The sequence below is a fragment of the Mrakia frigida genome (assembly GCF_051309035.1).
Source record: "Mrakia frigida strain ATCC 22029 unplaced genomic scaffold BDY24scaffold_37, whole genome shotgun sequence".
NCBI classification, from domain to species: Eukaryota; Fungi; Basidiomycota; class Tremellomycetes; order Cystofilobasidiales; family Mrakiaceae; genus Mrakia; species Mrakia frigida.
In genome coordinates, this window is record NW_027481244.1 from 174,936 (window position 1) to 198,037 (window position 23,102).

General features: G+C 53.8%; 5 protein-coding genes across 5 annotated transcripts; 2 read left to right on the forward strand and 3 right to left on the reverse strand.

Annotated features, from left to right (window-relative positions):
• Nucleotides 1-801: 801 nt before the first annotated feature.
• BDY24DRAFT_444398 (uncharacterized protein) lies at nt 802-6,890 on the forward strand (the record flags this gene model as incomplete). The annotated part of the gene is made up of 20 exons (XM_076644847.1): nt 802-853; nt 949-1,059; nt 1,179-1,283; nt 1,372-1,497; nt 1,591-2,142; nt 2,262-2,344; nt 2,505-2,711; nt 2,792-3,009; nt 3,072-3,091; nt 3,170-3,858; nt 3,928-4,198; nt 4,269-4,895; nt 4,964-5,022; nt 5,096-5,282; nt 5,364-5,898; nt 5,967-6,017; nt 6,095-6,157; nt 6,252-6,314; nt 6,401-6,478; nt 6,558-6,890. The coding sequence occupies 20 exons, from the start codon at nt 802-804 to the stop codon at nt 6,589-6,591; spliced, it is 4,131 nt and encodes a 1,376-aa protein (XP_076493209.1). The 3' UTR covers nt 6,592-6,890.
• Nucleotides 6,891-7,951: 1,061 nt separating this feature from the next.
• BDY24DRAFT_190536 (uncharacterized protein) lies at nt 7,952-9,117 on the reverse strand. Its single transcript, XM_076636400.1, has 4 exons — nt 8,624-9,117; nt 8,352-8,526; nt 8,194-8,245; nt 7,952-8,089 (listed from the first exon to the last, which is right to left on the reverse strand). Exons 1-3 carry the CDS (start codon nt 9,033-9,035, stop codon nt 8,209-8,211), a joined length of 624 nt encoding a protein of 207 aa, XP_076493210.1. The 5' UTR covers nt 9,036-9,117; the 3' UTR covers nt 7,952-8,089; nt 8,194-8,208.
• Nucleotides 8,650-11,163, reverse strand: BDY24DRAFT_190514 (uncharacterized protein). Its single transcript, XM_076636399.1, has 8 exons — nt 10,916-11,163; nt 10,674-10,833; nt 10,058-10,575; nt 9,852-9,942; nt 9,663-9,766; nt 9,463-9,585; nt 9,154-9,365; nt 8,650-9,067 (listed from the first exon to the last, which is right to left on the reverse strand). The coding sequence occupies exons 1-8, from the start codon at nt 10,970-10,972 to the stop codon at nt 9,061-9,063; spliced, it is 1,272 nt and encodes a 423-aa protein (XP_076493211.1). The 5' UTR covers nt 10,973-11,163; the 3' UTR covers nt 8,650-9,060.
• A 5,248-nt stretch (nt 11,164-16,411) lies between these two features.
• On the reverse strand, nt 16,412-18,669 carry BDY24DRAFT_407937 (S-adenosyl-L-methionine-dependent methyltransferase; the record flags this gene model as incomplete). The annotated part of the gene is made up of 12 exons (XM_076642778.1): nt 16,412-16,456; nt 16,532-16,621; nt 16,684-16,787; nt 16,963-17,035; nt 17,167-17,223; nt 17,324-17,433; nt 17,558-17,589; nt 17,655-17,824; nt 18,006-18,057; nt 18,146-18,165; nt 18,377-18,502; nt 18,634-18,669. The coding sequence occupies 12 exons, from the start codon at nt 18,667-18,669 to the stop codon at nt 16,412-16,414; spliced, it is 915 nt and encodes a 304-aa protein (XP_076493212.1).
• A 632-nt stretch (nt 18,670-19,301) lies between these two features.
• BDY24DRAFT_444401 (TIP-1 family-domain-containing protein) lies at nt 19,302-23,087 on the forward strand. The gene is made up of 11 exons (XM_076644848.1): nt 19,302-19,519; nt 19,608-19,894; nt 19,974-20,153; nt 20,268-20,387; nt 20,502-20,649; nt 20,742-20,861; nt 20,995-21,274; nt 21,391-21,600; nt 21,708-22,003; nt 22,112-22,341; nt 22,446-23,087. Exons 1-11 carry the CDS (start codon nt 19,340-19,342, stop codon nt 23,002-23,004), a joined length of 2,610 nt encoding a protein of 869 aa, XP_076493213.1. The 5' UTR covers nt 19,302-19,339; the 3' UTR covers nt 23,005-23,087.
• The last annotated feature ends 15 nt before the right edge of the window (nt 23,088-23,102 follow it).

Below are 23,102 nucleotides of genomic sequence, written 5' to 3' on the forward strand. Positions count from 1 at the left end.
AAGCTTGGTCGAAGTTTCAGCTTCAAAAAGGTCCGTCGCGGCCGTTTTCCCTCTTGTCCTTCTCCCAAATGTTGAATAAAGAAAGAAAGAAGCGGTCAGGGGACCCGCCGCGGCTGTGGGTCTTACCTGCCATTCAGCCCTCTTACCTGCCATCCCCTCTCCTTGCTCCTTCGTTTTTCCATTTGGACCCGAGATATCAGACTCTATTGTGAACAGATATGCATGGAAGCGATCTTTCTTTTCGAAGCTCGGAAAATCTTCTTCAGTGACCACGCAGCGGCGGTCGAAGCTCGGATGAAGGAGCTCACTACCTGCCCTTACCTGCCATCGAGGAGAGAAGAGTCGTCTGCGGTGCAAATCTTCTCGCAATGATTTCTGAAAAATCCCCAGAGGTACTTCTAGGTATTCTCGACGATTCTATGCTTCTAACGAGGTCCGAAAGACTCTATAGGTTGACCTAGACCACGCGAGAGGAGGGGAGGGAGGGGGTTGAGCTCGAAATCGGAGACGTCCGTCTTCCTTCCTTCAACTTTCACCTTCGATAGCTCCACCCTTCCTCTTCAGCCCTCTTCAGCCCTCAAGAAACACCCCCATCACTCTACCCGACTACCAACATGCCAAACCAGCCAGCAAATCCCCCTTCTGCACCTCCAGTGGTCAATCCTTCGCCCTCCTCCTCTCAGCCCAATCCGGTCCGCGAGCCTCGTCCTCCCTCGAAGGAGCTACTCCCTCCGCCTCGTCCTCCTCTACCTCCGGAAACTGCATCGAAACCTAAGAAGGGTCGTCCTGTTGGCTCGAAGGATGGTCCTCGAGGTCCTGATGCTCCCCCGAGAGGTCGTCACAGGCTTGATGCGTCGGTGAACGCAGGTCAGCTTCCTTTCCTTTCCTTCTCCCTCTTTGCCTCTCTTTCGTCGACGAAGAGCTCTCTGACACTGCCTCATTTTACAGACGACGACGAATACGATCAAGAGTTCGGGGAGCTCTCCGTTGAGGATCTCTCTGCTGTGCGTCGAGCTGAGGAGGAGCAGAGAAAGAAGAAGAAGGAAGGGGGCTCAGCTGGTTCGTCCTTTCCCCCTTCCCATTCTAGCGTCCTTCATCGACCCAGCGTCCATCTCTCTGTCGAGGATGCTGAGGTAGAGGACATACCCAAACATGCTCTGATCTCGTTCAATTTCCAGCAGGAGGAGCTATGGAGGGGGTGGTCCCGCTAGCTGAACACGTCGAGTCGAGGCCGTCTCCCGAGCTCGAGTCTCTTCAGGGATCCTCTCGTCTCAGTCAAGCACGTAAGTTTATATCTTTCGACTTATTCGAGCGTTAGCTTCTCGTTCTGATCTCGCCCCTTGCTCTACTTGCGTTGATCTCGCCTCACAGCCCACTTCTTCACCCCGTACGCAACGCAGAACTGGGAGGACAACGAGGGAGGAAGCGATTCAGAATGTGAAGCAGAAGGTCCGAGCAGGGTGGCGAAGGGTAAGAGGAAGGCTTTCAAGAAGACGGGTGAGTTTTCAGGTCCCTACGGTCAAAGCTATCAGGCGGTCCCAGAAGACGTCGACGCGATTGCTGACTCCTCTTATCTTCTCGGCGCTTCAGCATGGTTCTCCAGGCCTGGTACCATGTCCGAATCCACGTACGACTACTTCTCGAACGAGATCACCCACCTTCTTGGACAGAAAGAAGGAGTTCGCACCAAGAAACCTCCGTCGTTCGACGCAGGATCGTTCTGGATCCATCCCCCCGATCCCGTCTTCACCCTCCTCAGCCGTAACATCAACCTTCCTCTCCTCTATCGTCCTCGAGTCTACCTCCACCTCCCTCACCTCCTCGTTCACCTTCGATGCCCTCGCTGCAAAGGTTCTCTCGAGATCAACGACAAGTCTCCTCCTCGACGCGTCGTGGACGTCGAGGACAACTTCTACATCGTCACTCCTCGCTACTACTGTCGCAAGACCTGCAAGGAGACCTGGTCAGGATGGGATCCTCAAATCCTCCGAACTCTTCCCGCCTCCCTCCAACTCGCCTTCCCAGCCATGCTCTCCCAACGCAGCGGTCTCTCCCTCGCCGTCGTCAAAAGATGGGACCCGCCGGAGTTCGTTCCGTCCTCGTCGAAGGTCACACCAGTCGATTCAACAGGATCCAAAACCAGTATCTCGAGACGATCTTTGAGCAGAGGAGGCTCTCAGAGGCGAAGGTCTCGAGGGTTGGCGGGCATCAACAGAGCATCGACCCCTTCCTCCTTCGTCGTCCCCCCCCGTCGTTCCCAGGATTCGGCAACTTCAGCGATCTCAACGGCTACGGAGGATTCGTTCCCAGCAAGGACTACCTCGTCGTCATGCTCAACCGTTCGGTCGAAGCTGATACTGCTGCTCAGGATCAACACACCTCGCTCCTTCCAACAACCACCTTCGCGATGGATGACTCGTTCAAGGCACGTCTTCCCTCCTCCCTTCCCTCTCTTCGCAACTCTCATCGTTTCGAGAGTGAGCTGACCTTCGTTTGTGATACAGCTCGTCAAACGGATCGCCAAGGTCGACGAGGTCCCAATCTTCACCGCTCTCTTCACGGCGATGGGAGGATGGTACATCCGATCTCAAATCTTGACTCTTACCAAGTCGTGGGACGAGAGGATCGGTCCTCTTCTCTCAGTCGCCTCTTCGTTGAGGTCTCGAGGTCACGAGGAACCATCAGTGGTCTACTCAGACGATCCGACGAAGGCGAGTCTTTCCCATCTCAAGGAGACCTCTCTCTCTTTCGCCTCGACCTGACTTCGTCTTCTTCTCCTTTCTCTCGACAGGACAAGGGTCTTCTCCTCCAGGTCTTCCCCTCTCTCGGAACCAACCTCGCACCCATGGCAACGGTCTACGGTCTTCAGGAGCTGAAGCTTCCCTCCTCAACCAAGATCGTCGTTCTCAACAACAAGGAGGTCGTCCAGTCGGTCTTCGCGTCGATAATGTCGCCTCTCGAGGATTTGGAGGATCCCACCGAGCTCATCTGTGCTAGCATCGACGCTGAGTAGAACATGAGTCGTCGAGAAGGGATCTCAATCCTTCAAGTTGTCTCTCACGACTCTCCAGAGAGGATCTACATCATCCCGGTAAGCTCACCTTTTTGCTCGTCCGGTCTCCACGTTCTTCGAGGCTGACTGTTCATTTCTCGCTCTCTTCTTGAACAGATATTCTCACTCGAACATCTCCCTCCCTCCCTCGTCAACTTCCTCCTCCACGAGCAGGTCTTCAAGATCGGTTCCAACGTCAGGGAGACCTCCCATCGGATCTCGGGAGTCAGCCGTTCACCATCATCGATCTCAAAGACTTCGCTCGTCGACAAGGTCTTCTTCCCAGCAACGAGTCAGGATCTCTCGACGCTCTCGCTTCGAAGGTGCTGGGGAAGTTCCTGCCGAAGGACTCCTCCGTTCGAACGACCGACGATTGGGAACGGAAAGTCCTGTCGGACGAGCAGAAGACCTACGCCGCTCTGGATGTCCACGCGTCCCGCTGCATTTTCGAGAAGGCTCGGGAATCTCCCACCATCCTCCCCTTCCATTCTTCCCCTCAGGCTGGGACGTCGGTCGCCATCCTTCTCCAAATCGGAGGAGTCGTCACCGCCTACGGATCCGTCGCAGACGAGCAGCCAGACCGCCTCGGGGACGTCCAAGTCAGGACCGGAGGTCAGGATCGGATCATCGTCGACGTTAAGGAGGTCCTCGTCCCAGCAGCAGGAGCGGTTCTACATGTCTCCTCGAACGGAAAGGAAGGAAAGTCGTGCAGGTCCCTCGCTCAACTCCAACGGTCTTCCCTCACGAAGGAGAGCTTCAAGGTCGTTGTTCCCCAGCACCTCCTTGCTCACGATCGTCGGACGATGGTACGTTGGCTTTCCTAGACTCGGTCAAGTACACACGTAACTCACTCCATCCATTTTCTTCGCTCTCAGGACTTCGGAGACGCGACGGTTCTGGACCCTCGTCTCGTCGGCGGCGTCGAGTCCTCAGCTTCTGCTATGCCAAGCGTTGCTTCTTCCTCCCAAACCATCGATCGAGCAGAGAGGGAGGTCACTCCTGAAGATGTGGAGGAGGGTTGGGAGGACGAGGAGGAGGGAGGAACCCGTCTCGAAGAGGGAGCGGATGAGTTCGACGACGAGGCGATGGCTTCTCAGGATGTGATGATGCTGGAGGCATCTCATGACGCTTCCTTGGTCAGAAATGGTGAATTCATACTCTCCTTTCTCGCTACTGCTTCGAAGCCAGCTCTGACCTGTTTTCCTTCTTTTTTCAGGCAAGAAGAGAGCGTTCTCGGACCCGGATCCACCTCTCCTCCCACCTCCTCCCATCACCGACGAGCTCTTCCCTCTCCTCATCAACCCCATCGACGCTAGCGCTCAGACTTCGAAGATCAAGAAGGACATCTTTCACCTCCACGACATGATCAAGACTCCCGTCAACCACTCCGCTCTCGGCCCTTACTCTCGAGCCTGTCGCGACGCGACTTTCCGTTGGAATCCTGACGACAAGGCGAAGGTCGAACGAGTCCTTCATCACTCCTTCGGGATCTTCGAGGAGCAGCTCCGTCGTCGACCCGGTTGGATCCTTCGTCGATGTCGTCGTACGGTCAACCCTCCCAGCGTCCTCCTCAAAACCCTCTCCCTCGTCTACTCCACCTTCGGTCCCATGCTCGACGCTCTCACTCAGAAACCACTCTTCAACGCTGCCGCTTTCAAGAAGACGGAGTCCATCTTCACTCTCTGTCGGGAAGGATACGTTACGGACGCCGTCGGAGTGCAGTGCTACGAGAAGAAGAAGGTCGATTCGTTCGGGTTGCAGACCTACTTCTGCTTGCGAGGGACGAACAAGGTGGAGGGTGGACCTCATGCAGATGTGTTTAGAAAGTTCTCGCCTATGAATGGTGAGTCTCGTCGTCTTCTACGCCCCTTTCCGACGGCTACGAGCTGATCTCTCCTCTTCTTTGTTCAGCTGGACCGAAGCTGACGGTCAACTGCCTCTCGGATCATCGCACTCAGTACAACTTTCAGGTATGCTTTGGGGATTTCTTCACTCTCATTTCGAATCTTGAAACTCTACTGAGCTTCACTCTACTTTTTCCAGGCCTTCGCAAAGCACGAGCACGGAGTCGACTGGGATTTCCATCACAACATCTCTCTCATCAACCGAACCTCCGTCCTCCTCAACTACCTTGCCGATGCCGTCCCAGGAGCAGAGTCCTATCGAGGATGGATGAACGGAGATCTATACGAGAGGACTAGCGAGACGTTTGGGATCTGTCCGACTCCCGGTGAGTCGAAAGCGACGCGTCTCGCATTTTCGAGCTCTTTCCGTTTTGAGCTGACCGTCTTTCCGAATCTCTCGTTCTCAGATGCTCTTCGAGATAACTGGCATACGGCTCCTCTGCCTCCAGTCCCTTCGGAGAGGAAGAAACAGACTGCCAGTCAAGATTGGCTTCGTCAGAAGCAAGGCGTCGCCCTCGCTATCCTCCCTCCCACCACTCTCTTCGCCATGCGATACTTCCACAAGACTCAGCCATCCTTCGTGGTAACCGGACGAGGAGGGAAAACGTCAGTCAACTGGGTCGGATTCGCTCAAGGATGGAACGAAACAGCAGACGGAGTCGAACGAACGTACATCACTCCCGACATGCTCATGGCCTACTCGAAGAGGTTCGAGAAAGCCAGCAACACTCGAGCAACCTTAGCCAAAGCTCCGGACGATATTCGAAGGATCGAGGAGATGCGTACGGCTCTCAACAACCCGGAGATCCCCTTTCCATCGTCATCTTCCATTCCCTCATCCGTCCAACCAACTCCATCAAACGGAGCGGATTCTTTAGCGGACTTGCCCTCCTCCCTCTCGCTCGACGTTCCGATATCTCGTCCAATACCTCCACTTCAAACGTGAGCTCAAACCATCGTGTTTCGTCGTCTTTAGATGCTGACTCGTTCTTTCGTCACGCGTCCGACAGGTCCACTCAGGCCACCGACCTTGCTTCTGGTTCCTCTTCGTCTACCTCTGGGTGTGTACCTTCTACTCGATACCTTCTCGTTCCAGGTGCTGACGTATCCGTTTCTTTTCGTCGGAGCTCACGGACAGCACTTCGAAAGTGAAGCGATCTCGACGTGTCGGGACTCAGGCAGCGGTCTCGTCAGGCGGCGGGTGAGTCTACGGCTTCAGTTCTCCCGCTCTCTGTCGAAGCTTTTCAAAGCTTATGATCAAAAGCTGACGTCGGCTTTGTTCTTCTCTCACTCAGAGCTGGTCCTTTGTCGACTACTCCAGCTGAGGCTTCCGTCGCGTCGTCGTCGTCTTCTTCTCGGTGATTGTCTCCTTCTCTTAGGTATCTTTCGCTGAGATCGATCGACTCAATACTGAAGCCTGGTTCTTCTGTTGCTCTTTCTACAGCATCACCGCGTCGGATCGAGACTCAACCTCCTCAAGCCGGCGACGTCAAGCTTCAGCCTCATCGACTGCCAACATCGAGTTCGTCCCTGCTCATACTTTGAACGACTATTTATTTGGTTCTCAGAGAAGTCTGACGTCCTTCTTTTATCGTTTACAGCGTTGGACCCTCGGAAACTCCTCCAGAGAGATGACAGCGCTTGGTTCCTGACGAGGATCGAAAGCGAGCGAGGCGGAAATGTCGACGCTGCCTGACCTCTTCTTGCAACGGACACAAGACGACCGACGATTGTAAAACTCCTTGTACCGTTCCGTGTGCTATCTGTGGTCGCTTTAAGGGGTGCAACGGCGTTGATAAAGGGAAATGTAGCGTGGAGGAGAAAGCAGTTTGACGCGTCTCTCCTTCTCGTCTCCTCTCGGCTTCTCCTCGTTTTGACTCAGTTTTTTCGCTGAGTTCTATGTATATTTCGTATGTCATGGATTTATCAAGAGCACCATAAACGAGAGGTAGCTTCAAGAAGCCCGGAAGGATTTCTAGAACTCTCGCTTTTCTTCCTTTCTGCTTTCTCTTTTTCCCTCCTCCTTCTACACACCTTACACCCCAAAATCATGGCCACGCCAAAAGAAGAGTGATTCGAAAGTTAAGGGGCATGTCATCATGGTCGTTAAATCGAGTCCTGAAGGCCTGACGGAAACAAAAGGAAAAGGAAAAAGACGCGTCAGACGAGCTGCCGCTTTGGACGAAAAGTACAAGGAAGAGGGAAGGGAGAGTAACAGGAAGCGGACTCACGTATACGTAAGATTCCGTAGGGAAGCTTGATCAAAGCTGACCGTAGGCGAAGACGTAGCAGCGATCTGAAGGCAGTCGGGAAAGGAGACGAGTCAGTCTTCTCAAGAGTCAAGCGGCGGAGCGGGAAGAGGAACACAACGACTCACAGAAGGAACGAAAAATAAAACCCGAGGTTGGAGGTCGTGATGTATTGTCGATGAGGAGGAGTGGAACGAACCAAGTTGGACGAGCAACGATCCGACGAAGACGAGAGGCGAGAGGAGAGGGGAGAAGACGGAGGGAAGATCGAGACCGAGACGGTGAGAGGTAGATCGATCGAAGGTGATCTAGTAGATAGCGAGAGATAAGGTGTGTCAGATTGTAAAAAAAAAAAAAAGGAAGCGAGACGAACGAACCTCACCCGTCAACCACTGCTGCTCCCCTCCTTGTCCTCCAACCTCGCCTTCCTCTTCTCCCTCGCATCAGCGTACATACCAAGCACCATCCGACCGTGGGTCTCGTCGACGTAGCCCTCCACGACAGCTTGCTCGAAAGGAATCAAGCAAGGGTGCCCAGCTCCTCGACAAGAGACGCAGGAAACGTCAAGCCTCTCTCGACCGGCGGTGTTCTTGAGGATCATCCCACACGCCTTGATGAGGGGAGCTCGAGTTCCACCGAGCTTGGCGACTCCCTCCGGGTGGAAGGAGTAGAAGTGGCGAGATTCCGAGTCGGCGATGCCAGCGGATCGAGCGATGTAGGGTCCGATTTGCTCGTTCGTCGCTCGAGGTCTTGAGTCCTTCCCTCTGCGTCGACCCGTTCCTCGTTGAACGACGAACGCCCTGAGCTTGTCAAAGAACAGGTCTTCGTGCATCGAGAGTTCGGCGGAGCGAGCGAGAATCTTGTACGAAAGCAGGTCCTTGGCTCTGTGCGAGAGGAGAGGAGGGGGAAGGAAGAAGAAGAGAGGAGTCAGCTAGTTGAGGCAAAGCTCCGAGAAGCGTAGGAGCAAACTGTAGAGATTGGTACTCACCTCCTGAGAGTTGAGTTACGAGACTCGGTTTCGAGGGTAGTAGTCGGTCGGACTGGTTGTTCAATGAAAAGGGACGGACGCGCCAGCAAAAGAGACGAAGAGAGAGAGAGAGAGAGTCAGAGTCAGAGATATCGAAGACGACAGAGGTAGACTCACACTTTTCCAACGCTGCTAGGTGATTCAGGTTCGAGAAAGATGCCCACGCTCTGAGTAGAGCAGCAAGAATCGAGAGTCCGTCGTCTCCAATCCTCCTTCGCTCCTCAGCACCACCGAGGAGGCCTTGATCCACGAGATGTTGTAGATCCTCAGCCATGTCCTCGAAGCGGAAGATACCTGTAAGAGAAAGGAGAGACAAAGTGAGTTCGTTCGTCAGTGAGAACTTGAGAAAGAAAGAAAAGGAGAGAAAATGAGAAGGAGAGAGCGTGCTCACAGCCAGAAGATTTCTCCCTCCCGACTAGCTGCTGGATCTGCTGAGGGACAGTGAACCTAATTGGTCTCGACAAACGCATCTTCTCCGCGTTCATGCTCCTCAACATCTCCTGCTGAAGCTGATCGATCCTCGCCAACGTCTCGACGCGCGCCTCGGCAGCGATCCTCCTTCCCATCGCGACGAAGTCTCCGTCGGGAGGTGGTGGTCGCGGTCTGAGGATGATTTCGATGTCAGAGAAGGTGTGGAGGTAGCTGAGGAGGGTGGTGGTAGAGTCGGAGTAACCGTTGAGGTCGAAGTCCGCTCCGCAGAGGTGGGGCTTGGGGAAGGAGAGGGTCGGATGTCCTGGATAACTCGACGTCGAGAGGAAGTTGTGGGAGTAGATCACGGGGCATCCCGAGAAAGCGAAGGTCATGTCGACGTGTTGGGACTCGGGTCTCTTAAAGTCTTTGCTGTGAGGAAGGAAAGGAGAGGAAAGAGCGCTCAGCTTCGACGCGTCGACACGTCGATGAGAGAGGAAAACGGCCACTCACAGGCAGAGAACGTCGAGACCGAATCGAGACCCTTGGACGTAGAGTTTCGGTTGAAGTACTCGAAGCCGCTTGAGACCGATGAGAGCCTGGTTGGTTTGCCATGACTGAGCAATCGAGCATCGACGATCGGCTCCAAACGTCTCGAGCAGGAGATCTCCCCAGACCATCTCCTTCTCGAGACCAGGGAAGACCGAGAGTGCCTTGAATAGGACCTGACAGGGAAATATAAAGATCGGTTGGGGAGAGCAAAACGAGTCAGTCATCGGAAAGTTGAACGAATGAAAGAGAAAGAAGGAGGGAGAAACTGACCTCGGCGGTGTGACACCATTGAAGGGGTTGTGGGTGATGAGTGTCGTCGCCTGGGTGAAGGTCTCCGTTCGATCGATTCCATGGGTGTAGGTTAGAGACTCCGAAGGTCTGAAGGATTGCCATCTAGAGGAGGAAGAACGAAAAAATCGGTCGGTGAGCTCACGCGTTCGGGAGAAGGAGAGCAAGAGACTTGGACTCGCGATAGGTTTGGACAACCCTGTCGACAGCTTCAGCACGGATTGACCAGGAAAATGGTTGTTCCTATCGGGTACGAGAATCGGGATCTCAGAAGGACCTTGATAGCCTGAGAGAGAGGGAAGAAGGCGAAGGAGGGAGGAAGGGTCAGGCTTTTGTCGACTAAGACCGCTGTAGTAGAAAAAGAGACGAACCGAAAGCTGGAGTCCCATCCTCGTTACGAGCTTCCGACCCAGGAAGGAGGACGGCGTCCATGAGCTTGTGGATCGTATCGAGAGACTTGAGCTGAAAGAAGCGAGAATCAAGACGCGTCGAACAGAGGAGTCAGTTTGTCGTCTTTCGTGGACTTCTTCCTCCCTCGGTAGAGGTAGGACGTGAAGGAAAGAAGTGGTAAACTCACATCCTCTTCGGTGAAGACAGGATCAGGAACAGATTCATACCGGTCGACGGAGATTCGAGCAACTTGACTGAAGGCGTCGTCGAGGACGTCTCGGGTCTTCCTTCCTCCGATGTTCCTGTTGAGATCCTCCTCCGTAGGCGGGTTGGCGGGTGTAGGGATTGAGACGAGAGGACGTTGAAGTGAGGGGAGGTGGAGATCCTTGCGAAACTCGGTTCGTCGTTTCCCTTCGCTCGCACAATCCTCGTCTCCCCCCTCGCAATCTCCTCTCCTGACCGTCCTCCTCGTCTCGTCCCACTCCATCTCCGACTCGTCCAGCATCGTTGCCTCCTCCGTGGGATCCGTATCTACGTTGACGAGTTCTGTTTGAGAGCTAAGGATGTCTTGAACCTTGGGTGCGAGATTGAGAGGAGAGGAGAGGTTGGGAGGAGGGAAGGCGATGAAATCGATGGGAGCCGAAGGATTCTCCTGCAAGAGGGACTCGGAAGAGAAGAGGATGAGCGTTTGGATCTGAGTGATTACTATGAGGTAGAGGTGAGGACGGGAGTGAAAAGGAAGCGGTCAGCAAAGGGAAACTTTGCGAGATGCTCGACCGAAGGAAGGACGGAAACGAACTGACCTCGTCGAGTTTCCTCACCCTTCCTCTCATCAACAAAGACATCAAACGGGATGAAGGTCTCTCCCTTCTTCAGCAGATCTTGACGTCGACGATGAAAAGAGTCTGAATGTTGTTGTTCGTAGTGTTTGAGGATGGTTTGACCGTCGACGGCGATGAAGAGCTGGAAAGAAGGGAGGACGAGCGTGAGCTCACCATTTCGTTGTCGAACGAGATAGGTGCTGTATGGGAAAGACGGGACTCACTTCTTCGTCACAACCAGGCTCAGCACAGACGTAAAGATCCGGCTCCGACACCCACATCTCTGGATTCGGGCTCGACTGTTCCTCCCCGTTCAAGTCGTCGAAGGACTCGATTGCCTTCGCCGTCCTCCTCTTCTTCTTCTTGGGTCCAGATCGACCGTCCTGGGTGTAAGGGTTGCTGAAGATCCCGGAGGCTTGAGTATTCGGTGGTCGTGGAGGATTTCTGGAAGTGAAGGAGAGGGATCGATGAGTCTCTGACGGCAGAGGAAAGGGACAGAGGGTAGGAGGAGAGCGAGCTCACGGCGTCTTCTTCCTCTTCTCCGTAGGTTCTAGATCGTCGGTGTTGTTATCGAGGGTAGCATCTCTGACTGTAAGTGTTCAGGATATGCAACGAGCGGATGCGACGAGGAGGAGAGGAAGAAGAGAAGAAGAAGGAGGGGTAACGAAGGAGAACGAGTGGAGGAGGAGGAGGAGGTCAGCTCAAGGTCTTTCTTCGACACCAGATCCGGCGAGTTCGTAGAAAAAGGACTTACTCTTGGGATTGAAAGGCACTCCGTACCGAGAAATTCCAGATAGAGGGCTGCCCTCGTCGATGTCCTCTGGCCATCTCCAGTCTCGTTCTGAAAGAAGAGGTGAGGGAGAGGGAGGAAGAAGGGTACCAAGGGTTGTGAGCTCGAAATCAATCGACGCCTGCGTAAGACGGACGCGGAGAACGAACCGTGAGGCATGATGTAGCGAAAAGGATATAGCAGATCGGAGGTTCTTCCGAAAGAAAAACAACAAACGGTAGGAAGTCAGAACTCAGCTTTTCCTCGCAAAAGGAGAAGTTGAACGACTCCTTGTTTGAGCTCGTCCTCCCCGCTAGCTTTCCGGTCGAGATCCCAGGACTCACGAATCAAGAGAAGTCCAGTCGAATGAGAGGAAGTAGATGGAAGCAGTCGATGAACTTGAAGAGGGTCTAGAAGGGAGGGAAGAAAAGATGAAGAGGAAAGGGAAGAACGGATCAGCTGAGCTCGGAACGCGCCTCGCAGCGTCTCGAGAAGATGGTAGTGATGCAGGGGAAGGTTTGAGACTGACAACAACGGGCAGGAGAGGTATTTGTAGATCTTTCTTTGGGTAGAGCGGAAGGAGGACGGGTGGGAGAATGGAGGTGAAGGAGCTGGGAACGGAAAGCTGAGCGTTGAGGGGCGACGAAGCGACTCTTCTTTCGCTTTGTTCGAGGAAGAAGAAAGCGGTTCTGGCCGAAATACAGAGCCTCGGAGGAGAGAGAGAGGGAAGAGAGAGAGGGGGAAGAGGGAAGGGAGATGGGAGGGAGGGAAAGAAGGATGGGAGGGAGGAAGTGAAAAATGGCGAGGAGGTGAGTTGAATCGATTTAGAACTCCGACTTTTCCTTTCCCTGCAAGGAAAGCCTGAGAAGGTTTCGCACAGCCTTTTGAAAAAGTTTAGCTTCGTCCCTATCGCTACTAGAATCGAGAGAGACCGTGAAAACGAGGCCTGGGCAAGACGGTTGTATCGAGAAGGGGTTGGGTTGATTTCGTGCAAGGAGGGTTGATTTCTTGCAAAACTCGAAACCGGATAGTTTATGGGACTCATCTCGGATGCGCACAGTAATCTAACCATTTTCAGTGGATGCAAAAAATCCAAGAGACGTTTCCGACTTGTAAAGAGATAGAATCTGAATGCGACGCGTCGGTTGGTTTCGTGCAAAGTGGGTCGAATTCGTGCAAGGCTTTTCAAGATGACCGAGCAGCGTTCTCCCAAACTACATGTTGTACTGAAAGTTGATTCGGAACGTTCTGAGGTCACGACAACTTCTGTGCGATCTGTGAGAGGGCTGAAACGAAGTCACGACGCGTCGCTTTCTCCTCGTCCTCGCCCCACCTTCATCCTACTGACTGACTCAGACGGTCATCTACTCATCACAAGAATGCGTCCTAATTCGAGTAGCTTGCGCGTGAGGCTGAGCAGTCAAGGATCTGTCTGTCGATTGGACGGGAAGGAGAGGAGGGTTGAATTCGTACAAGAGGGAAGATTTTTCGTATCGACGGGCCAAATGTTAATCGAAGTCAAGCAGGATAGCTTTATGAGCATTAGCTTGTCTAGACGGTGCGTTTATGGACTTGGAGCTGCCGAAGGGCTCGAGAGGTTGGGAGCTCGGGCGACGCGTCGATTCGCAGGACTGGAGGGTTGAATTCGTGCAAGGGGCGGAATTTCTAAGAGAGAGGGGAAGAGTGCCGTTTTTGATAACCCCTGTGAGAAACCAGGGGTATATAGATTCAAAGAGGTTGTCTACGAGACGACGAGAAATCTCGGTTTTAAAAAAAGCGGAGGCGAAGACGAGAGGGAAGGCGAAGTTCCGGGAGGGTTCGTGGAGGGTGCGATGAATTTAGCCAACCTGTTGCACAGTATAGATCCTAGGATCTATTCGGCGAAAGGGTTGGATGAAGCCGAAGGGAAGGAGGATCGAATTGACGGAGGCGACAACGGGGGTAAATCTGCAAGACGGAGAGGGAAATCGGATTGGGAGGAAGCCTCGGTCAAAGATACGAATGAGAGTCGACGAAGAAACTTAGCGAAAAGGATACGCGCTGAGGAAAGGAAGCGATTTTGTCCGCCGACACGAACGAGATCTCGACGCGTCCAGTTCGGCCCCGAAGCTGAGAACCACTCAGTGTCGTCCCTCCCGTCCAAACCGAAGTTGTTCTGAAGATATACCTCCGTTGGAAACTGCGCAGAGCTCGGAGGACGGCGATGACGAGACCGAGAGTCAGCAGGAGAAGGAAGAGACGAGGCACACCAACTGAAGAACCGTCGAATCGAACATCCGCCATCTAGCCGACACCGAAACCCTACGAGAAGATAGACTAAAGGCGATGAAGAGGGAGAGGTGAAAGGAGACGCGTCGCACAAACGAAGGGTACGGAAAGGGTGTAGAGTCCGTTAGGGAGAGCAGGGGTTAATTGCACCGGAGCGTACATGTGCTAAATAGAGATCAACGAAAGAAACAAGGGTACGAGAAACGAGGACCAGAGGAGGACGGGAGGAAGGGACGCGTCGACGAGAAGCCATCACGACCCTCGAGGATGAGCGAAGCTCCGATCTCTCAGCAGATGCTGAGTAGACAGAGCCAATCTGAGAGGAAGGGCAGAAAGCGAGAAAGGTGAGGTCAGTAAGAAGCTCTACGGATGGAAGTGGTGAGGGGAGACGGAAACGAACGAACCTCAAAGGGAAAGGAGTGAACTGAGAACGCCGAGACCCATGAGAAGGAGGATGAGGATGAGGATGGTGGGAACAAAGTATAGGGCCTTGAGGAATAGCTGAGCTCGGGGATGAGAGTGAGAGAGAGACGGCGAAGGGAGAAGAACAGAGTCAGCCTGCGTCGAGAGCTTTGCGGTTTTCTGCTTCGTCTCCTCCCCCACCCCCACTCCTTCTACAGCCACCCATCTCCAACCAAGATGAACCAAAAGAACTCACCGATGAACCCAGCTGTTCAAAACAACATGGCTTTCCCTCACACGCGACGATTGAGGATGAACCAAGACGACGACGAACTGCGACGATCAAATCAAGAGAGAAAAACGGAATCAGCCTTTCGAGTGGGAGAGGACGTGCCAAGAGCCGAGATCTCAAGTATGAAATGGGCAAGGGGATGGAACGATGAAAGGGACGAAGACTTACGAGGTGAAGAAAGGAACGAAAAACCTCGACGTGGCTTGACGATTCGAACGACCCGACCGAACGACGAATCTCTCGACACGAAGGTCTGTGAAAGAGAGTGATAATACGAGAGGTGAAGAAGAAGAAGTCGGTGTCAGTCTGGCACGAAGACGTTTTCGTACTCGTGGAGGAAGAAAGAAGGAAGAAGAGGGAGGGAAAGAGGGACGGCGACTCACTCGAAGGGTTGCGCTCTTGAAGCGTCGATTTAAATGACGGAACTAGAACGAATCTAAGGGAGGTTGAGAGAGGTGGAACAGAAGAGTCAGTAAGCAGAGGAGATAGATAAGGGATGCGAGAAGGGTGGGAAGAAGGGAGGGAAGGGCTAGCGCCCACGCTGGTGACCTCGACCTTTCCCTGGATCGCTCCATCTCGTCCCGCACGAGGCAGCATTAAGATGAAGTTGAGATCTGGTAGGGAGTTGGAAGAGATAGGGAAAGGATCCCATAGAGATCACCTCCGCAGAGAAGGAGGGTTTCCAAGGACGTTGCGGTCAGAGGAGGAACGGAAGGGTGGGACCAGCCGTCCCTTCCTTTGAGCCTCTGCTCCTCCTTCGAAACGAGTTCATCGAAGACGCGGACGCTCGAGGAGAAAGCTCAATGCAGTGGGATCGAGCTCGCACCGTTTCAAGGTGATGCGATGGTACTCCAGCGAGCCAAACGCGTTCGAGAGAGAAGGAGGAAAACGGGAGGCCAGCTCACCTTTGGTGCTCGAAGAAGACGTGGCCGATCGTAGACGCACTCCGTAGTTGATGCTTTGAGGGCTCGAAGGAGGAAGCGGATAGACCTGTGTTTCGGCTCAGAAAGAGAATGACGGTCAGTGAAAGTTTGCTGCTGTAGAAAGGGACGGGATTTTCTTTCGCCCTCCCCTCCCTTTCCCTTCCCTTCTTTGCTCTCCTTCAAGGACTTCTAGACCACCGCGGATAGCGAAGTCGGCCATCTCGAGAGACGACCGACAATCTAGAGGCCCTACGATGTAGATGAAAGGAAGTAGAACTCACGAGCTTGGTTTCTTGTTGGGGTGGCGACTGACGGGGTTTGAGGTGAGGCCACGAAGGGGGAGGGGGGCGGAACCCACGCGTCTTTCTTCCCTTCTTTCGTCGCGAAGGCAAAGTTGAAAACCTTCCAAAAGCATCCCAGAGATAGACGATGGGGTAAAGAGCGTAACCTTGAGGCCAACCGTCTTGAAGAAAACTTGCTGAATTTTCCATTGGTTCGTTTTTTTTTGTATTTCTCGCATCGTATCGAACTCGTCTTTCAACTAGAACTAAACGAAGGTTGGAGCCAAGTCTACTACTCTTTCTCAGCCATCCTCTACTTCCTCCTCCACCTCCTCCACTCCAGTCGCCATCCCCTTCCAGTAAACCTTCGAACGGCCCTCGTCGACCCTTCGGATCGTCCTTCCCGCCTTCCCCATCTCCTCCTCGTCCACGGTTCCGTAAGCAGAAGGGGTTCGGAGACCCCAAAACGCCCTGGATTCCTGAGGTTCTGTCAGAAAATCAGGTGGTTTCGGGGTCTCCAGGGGAAGAAGAGTTGGACGCGTCGTTCTCGTTTTGATGGCTCATGGTTACTTGTTTTTCTTTTCAGGTCCGAAGGGAGAAGCAGTCAGCACGGCTGGACCTAAGATCTCCTCGAAAGAGTCCAGGGGCAAAAGGGAAGTCAAACTGAGGAGAAGATGAGACAGAGAGAGAGAGGACGCGTCGCCAGACGAGACGACTGCCAATGCTCTTCACAGCAAGTCAAGAACGAGCCATCAATCACGCTACGTAAGCAAGCCGTTTACTCATTATAGTGGCTTCCTAACCAAGTAGAACTGCATCGGGGTAAAGAGCTGGAAACGAAGCGAAGGAGGAGATCGGTCAGCGCGTCGTCCTCTCTCCTCCCTCTCCCCAAAGCAAAGACTCACCTTCTGCCTGCCTCCCTCCACCAAGTACTCGGACAAGATCCTCACTTTTTCTCCAACCGAGTGAGTACCCTTGGGAACAAGTCCGACCTTCTCCATCCCCCCCAAAGCGCGTTGTGAGTGATGAACTGCCCGAGCTTGGTGATTCGGAAGACGGTGAGGTAGTCGTAGAGAGTTTGAGCCTTGGAAAGATCTCCTTCGAGAGGGAAGTACCAGTCAACGGCATCTCCTCTATCGGCGAGGTCTTCTTCGACGAGGACTGGGGAGGGAAGAGGCAGAGAAGGGGGTGGGAGGGAAAGGAGAAAGGAGGAGGAGAAGGAACAGAGGGGGAAGAGGAGGTCAGGCTGGTGCAGAGGAGACACCGAGAAAAGTGAGTGGTAGCGTGAGAAGCCGAGGAGGGAAGCGAAGGAGGAGGAAGGGGAAGAAGGACGCACTCTCAAATCCAGAAGAGACGAACGCGTCGTGAACTTGCTGTTGAGTTCGCATTTCAGCGATACCGTCTCCAACCTAGATCCAACGGTAAGAAACAAAGGCAAATGAGTCAGTTCTCGCTCGTTGAACGGAATAAGATACGCGAAGATCATTGATCTTGAAGACGAGTCGAGTCAACAATGAAGGAAGAAAGCGGAAACACTCACCTCGATTCCATGAGCGATGATCTTGTGCTCAGGGTTTCGGGGGTCCCACTTGTCGGTCTGTAAAGAAGTCGAGTAGGATGTCAGTTTGAGCTCCATAAAAGGGAGAAAAGGAGATACAACGAGAGAAAGAGTTCGAATGAGGGACGCGGCGACTCACCATCACCCACTCGTAAATCCCACAAACTCCTCCAGGCTTAAGGACCTTGAAGATCTCAGAGTAGATACCCTCGAAGGTAGGAGCGTGGACGGTAGCCTCGATGGCGTAGACTGTACGAACGGGCGAACGAAAGAAGAAGATGATAAGATCGGCTCGTCGGTCGTCGCGTCGAGCTCAGCCCAGCTCAAACCAGCGTCGAAGACAACAACTGAAGAGATAAACCCCCCGACTCACCAGCATCAAAGCTTCCTTCCTCAAACCTCTTGCTCAACTTCATAAAGTCTCCTTGAACGAATCGACACTGATCCTGCAAGCCCTGCTGCTTTGTGACTTGGCCGCTCGGTCGCACTGGAACTGATTGAGGGTGATGCCGGTGATGTTGGCGTCCGAGAATCGAGCGATAGTTTGAGCTGGACCTCCGATTCCGCATCCGACGTCGAGAACCTTCATTCCAGGCCGGATGTTCATTCGAGCCGAAAGGTAGTGCTCGTGACGAGCGAGCTGGGAGGGGAAAGAGAGAGAAACAGTCAGTCGGAGGTAAGGTGGCGAGAGGGAGGAGACTGAAGGGAGAGCAAGAGCGGAAGAGAAGAAGGAGAAAGGAAGAACGGGATGGGAGAGGGATGCTTCGACGAACGACTCGACGAGAAAATGAACAGCGAAAGGAGAGGGAGGGGACACTCACACCAGCAGAGAAAGCTTCTCCTTTGAAGAACCGACAGAAGTAGAAGGATTGACTGGAGAAGAACAAAGAAGGAGATCCGTCAGCTCTCGCTTGAACTCGTCAGACAGAGGTCGGACAGACACTGTGGGAACGAAACTCACGCCCATCCGTACTTGTAAAGCTCAGTGCAGCCGTCGTAGTATTGGAGGGAAAGAGGAGTTTGACGGCAAGAGTGAGATCAGCCTCAGAGAAAGGAGTGCTGAGGAAGCGATGGGACGAGAAAGAGAGGGAGACTCGCGCCTGAGAGGGAAAGAACGATGAAGAGCACGACGACGCGTTTGTAAAAGACCAGAAGGAAGTCAGAGAAGGTTGAAGAGTTCAGAAGAGAGGACGAGATGTATAGCCTCACCATTCACAACGTTTTCGTACTCTGCCAGGCGATTCTCAGTATGAGCTTTGCTGTCGAGGGCTGAATGAAGCGTACTGTTTGAGGGCTCCTGACGCGTTGGGAGCCATTTCTGTTGATGAGGAGGAAGATGAGTGAAGGGAGAGGAAGAGTGTGGGTTGGTGTCGGGGGAGAAGAGAAGAGATGGGAAGAAAAAGGAAAGGGAGAGCTGGTCGGGCGCGAGCGACGACGCAAGAATGTTACGATTCCGGGGAGACGCAGTGAGGCAAATCGTACCATTCTGCAGCAACGATCTCACCTCCACCTTCCCTCCACTCGATGGCTGCCTTTTCGGGCCGTAGAAGGTGGGGAAGAAGAAGATAAGAGGGAGAGAGGGGAGAAAGGGCGGCCTTGGTTCCAGCAGGCGTGCGAGCGAGACGCAGAGACGGGAGGAAGCAGGTTCTGAGCCTGCAGATGAAGAAGCGGAGAGCTCAACACGATTAAGTAGCTCAAAATATAGTAGATGTGGGATATCCATCAGAGGATGTGACGAACCGAGAAAGAGGAGAGAGAGGAAAGCAAAGAGGTCCGGCGCGTTGGGCTACTCGAGCGAAAAGTATGTAATCGAAAGCCCGTAGAAGCCTGCATCAGCTTCTGATCGATTAGGGAAACATACACGCAGAGTTCTCAGTGAATAAGATCTTCGACGTCTGAGACAAAGGGAAGAGGAGGACGGGAGGGAAGGAGGAGGTGGTGAGCTTCGACCTTCGTTCGTTCTGTTCCCTCGAGCTCGTCGACGATATGCCTACTCTTTTGGATCAGTAGCAATGAGACTTCGTCGGATAAGAGTTAATTCACTACCATGAGCTCCTCATGAAAAGCTGTGAAATCGATGCTGGCCGTTTGAGGAGCAGGCGACGTTGTTTGGCTCCCAACTTCCATCTTCTCCCCCCCCCTTCCTTCCTTCGCGATGGCTTCCTCCTCGCTCCTCCCTCACCTCTTCGCTCTCCCTTCACCATCATTATCTCAATCAAGAGCCGTGGAGTCCATCTCGTCTTCGTATGGATGCTGGGAGGATCTCATTCGGGACGAACAGCTCAATCAAGATCGACAGGCGACTCAGCATGAGCTCAACACTCTCGACGCAAAGGTATTTTCTCTCCCTCCCTCCTAGTCTCAAAATTCAAAGCTCACAGACTGACCCTCGATCCCCCTTCCTTCATATCTATGTCTCGCAGCTCGCTGAATCCTCCCGAACCACTCCTATCGAGCTCAACTCTGCTCTCCTTCGAACCTCCTCCCTTCTTGCCTCAGCTCGGGAGGTTGCCCTCTCTCGGCACGAGCTCGCAGATCTCGTAGCAGCTCTCCTGGGCCAACTCGAAGATCCGTTATCAACCTCACCTTTCAAGTCAAACGCTGGAGGATATACTCTTCTCGAAACGGCTGAGCTTCTGCTCGTTGCGCTGGAGGAGTCTCAGCTCGGAGAGGAGTATCTTGAGGTCGTCGAGAGGTTGCTGGCACTCAGGTAAGTTTTGGAGTCACACGAACAGTCTTTTGAGAGTGCAGGGAAGCTGACTTGTATGGGGTTTGGGTGCTGTTTGTAGCGAGGAGGTTCAAGGTCTCAGCGGAAGGAGCGACCCTCTCTCGACCCTCCCGACGTATCGAATCCTCTACGACTTCGTCCTTCGTTTGAGGTCCAACCTTCCCGACGGGTCGACGCTTCCCAACCTAGCGGTAGATCTGCTGAAGAGGACTTGGTCTGGATTGAGGAGGAAACTTTCAGAGTGCGTTGCGATCTCCTTCCTCCATCCTGACTCTCGTTCCCTTCACGTCCCTTTGAGACCTTCACACACTCCTTCGATCTTCCTCTGACCTCCACCTCCTCTCCCTCTGTACAGTGATCTCGTTCTCGCTTCTACCCAAACCTCTTGGCCTTTCAAACCTACCACCGTCACTCCTCAAGTCGACGTCGAGCGTTTCAATCGGACGTTCCTCTCTCTCCTTGCTCTTCAACTCGAGTGCGTCTTCAAGAGCCCTTCTTTACCCAACCCCGGTGGGAATTGCCTGAGATCTCTGGCTAACTCTTCCTTATCCTTCCCTTTCTCTTCTGCCTTCTCTTCTCTCGGAACCAGAGGCGAGAAAATCCATCGTCCCGAAGATCGTCTCGGAGACTTCTTCTCGTCAGGAGGTCTCTACCCGATGGAGGCTCTCCTCGAGCCGATCAAACAGAGGTGGAGGTTCCATTTCGAAGGAGAGAGAGCGACGAACAGACTGGACAAGGTACGTTTCTTTGATCGAGCGGTCGTTTTGCGTTGAAGACCGGGCTGACTTCGTTCCTCGTTTCCCAACCAACTTTCCTTGCGCTTCGACAGCCCGAATGGCCATTCACCCACCTCCTCAATCTCATCCACGACCTCCGTCCTACCATCGTCGAATGGATCGGAGAGCTTCTCAAGAGCGGAGGCGTCGAAGCCGACGTCGTTGATCCGTTGGTAAGTTGCGTCTCAGCTTCTCTTTCTCTTCACCTCTACCTTCGACCCTACGAGTTTCGAGCCCAGCGTCCCACCTACCCGATCTTGCCTCGTAAACACTGACAGGCCATCCCGATTTTTTTCTTCCTTTCAGTCCGAGTTCATCTCCTCCCTCCTCCCTCTCCCAACCAACCTCCTCCTCGCTCGAATCCCTTCCCTCCTCCCTCCTCAACACCCAGCTCTCCTCGCCCACACGATCCATCAAACTCTCGTCTTCGATCACTCCATCCGATCGGAAGGCTACGACGTCTCAAAGACTTGGGCTGGTCGACGAGGGAAGACGGCTGGAGCGAAGGAGTGGGAAGGATTGGCTGCCGGTGTTGTTCTCGGACGAGAGGACTGGTTCAGAGCTTGGATCGATGGAGAGAAGGAATGTGAGTCAACCCTGTCTCTCCGAGCTTGCACTCTGAGGTCGAAGCCGAAGCGTCTTTGTGTCTCTTCTTCCCGTCGCTGATTCGCTTCCCATCTCGTGTGCTTCCTCTTCTCACAGTCTCGCTCGAGGAGTATGGACGAATCACCAACTCACAGGAAGCCTGGAAGATCTTGGATTCCTTCGAGCTTGAGATCGAGATGTCTGGAGTTGGCGGAGCAGGAGACGACTCGGACGACGACGAGAAGGACGCGTCGACCCCTACCGAAGATCGATGGAGGCCGACCAGGAGCTCGCTGGGTATGATCAAGCTGCTGGGTCAGATAACGGGTACGTCTTTTCCTCTGGAAGCTCGCCTTCTTGCAGAGATCTGGTCCTTTTTTCGGCAGCTCGACGATCTGACCGTTCTGCTAGCCCGTCTCCTTCCTCTCACACAGATCGATACTCTCCTCTCCCTTCGCCTCAGCACCGATTCCTCTTCTTCACCGAGGTTCAACTCCCACTCCTCGTCGCCTACTCCTCTCGAATCTCGTCTTCCCTCAACGCTTTCGAACGTCTCGCCTCCTCCTTCGCCAAAATCGTCCCTGGAGCTCTTGCTGGCCATGCGTCGAACCCGAACGGAATGGCTGAGACGACGGCTTTGAAGGGTGTGCAAGGACTGGGCAGCTTGTGCAAGGCTTTAGTCAGTGTGAGATGGGTGATGAAGGGGTTGGAAGGGTGGGGAGACGAAATGGTGAGTCTTCGGTCTTTCTCTTCGACGCGCCTTTCGGCTCGTTTCCTTCTTGCACCGCCGGCTCGAGCTGACTCTACTCTCGTCACGGTATTGCCTCTTGTGCTGCAGTTCTTCGTCCAACTCTGGGCCGACATCAACTCGGACGCCTCGCTTCGAGTTCGAACTGCCCCTGTCGAAGGACTCCCCGCTCTCTCTGCTGGAGGGCTCTCAGCGATCGAAGGAACGATCTTCGACTCTCAGATCTCAACGCTTGGGCTCATTGCTGCTAGAACCGAGGAGATGCTTGTCAAGCACGTCTGCCACGAAGTAGAGCACGAGCTGAAAGCTCATCTGTCGAGGTCAGTACGCCTTTTCCTTTCTCCCCTCTTGCCCTCCGTCTCCTTTCCCTCGACCTGAACTTACGCTCCTCGATTTTCCCATCTCGCCCCGTTCTTTCTCTCAGACGCTGGGACGCTCCCGCTCCCCTCTCCACCGACTCAGAAGATCAACCCACCCTCCCTCCCACCCTCCTCACTCCTCTCACCATCCTCTCGACCCACCTCACCTACCTCTCCACCCTCCTCCCACCTTCAACCTACGTCTCCGCCACTCTCTATCGATCCATCGTCTCCCACCTCTCCTACCACATCATCCAACGAGCTGTCAAGGCTGGATGGTCCAAGTTCTCCGAAGTCGGGGGAAAGGAGTTCGAGAGCGAGGTTCAGGCTTGGATTGAGAGTTCGAGGATTGGTTTGAGGTCCGCTACTGCTGCGAAGGGGGCGGGAAGAGGTGGGAAGGGAGTGGAGAGACCCTGGAGGAAGATGAGGGAGATGGGGACGCTGGTTGGGTTGCCTGCTGCTGAGAAGGGAGATGGGGAGGAGGGGATGAGGTTCCGGGAGGTGGTGGAGTTGATGCAAGACGGTGGAGAGGAGGATGAGAAGAAGGTTAGGAAGGTGCTGGATGTGAAGGAGTTGACGAGGGCGGAGATCTTGGAGGTGCTGAAGAGGAGGTTGGATTACTAGTTGGGACGCGTCGGACCAGATTTCCCTCCTTTTTGCTTACGTAGATCTCTTCGACAAACGCGTGATGACTTTCGATTACAAGTAATCGTTCCTTTCCG

Bases quoted from the DNA above. Each gene is read 5' to 3' on its own strand.
- BDY24DRAFT_190536 (XM_076636400.1), bottom strand. From the start codon at position 9,035: ATGACCTTCGCTTTCTCGGGATGCCCCGTGATCTACTCCCACAACTTC. The intron at 8,527-8,623 runs GTGAGCACGCTC...TTTCTCTTACAG, and splicing joins GAGGGAGAAATCTTCTGGCT to GTATCTTCCGCTTCGAGGAC. The intron at 8,246-8,351 runs GTGTGAGTCTAC...TTGAACAACCAG, and splicing joins CACCTAGCAGCGTTGGAAAA to TCCGACCGACTACTACCCTC.
- BDY24DRAFT_190514 (XM_076636399.1), bottom strand. From the start codon at position 10,972: ATGTGGGTGTCGGAGCCGGATCTTTACGTCTGTGCTGAGCCTGGTTGT. The intron at 9,943-10,057 runs GTGAGTTTACCA...CGCTTCTTTCAG, and splicing joins CTGTCTTCACCGAAGAGGAT to CTCAAGTCTCTCGATACGAT. The intron at 9,586-9,662 runs GCGAGTCCAAGT...TTCCTCCTCTAG, and splicing joins CAGGGTTGTCCAAACCTATC to ATGGCAATCCTTCAGACCTT.
- BDY24DRAFT_444401 (XM_076644848.1), top strand. From the start codon at position 19,340: ATGGCTTCCTCCTCGCTCCTCCCTCACCTCTTCGCTCTCCCTTCACCA. The intron at 19,520-19,607 runs GTATTTTCTCTC...TATGTCTCGCAG, and splicing joins TCAACACTCTCGACGCAAAG to CTCGCTGAATCCTCCCGAAC. The intron at 20,388-20,501 runs GTGCGTCTTCAA...TCTCGGAACCAG, and splicing joins CTCCTTGCTCTTCAACTCGA to AGGCGAGAAAATCCATCGTC.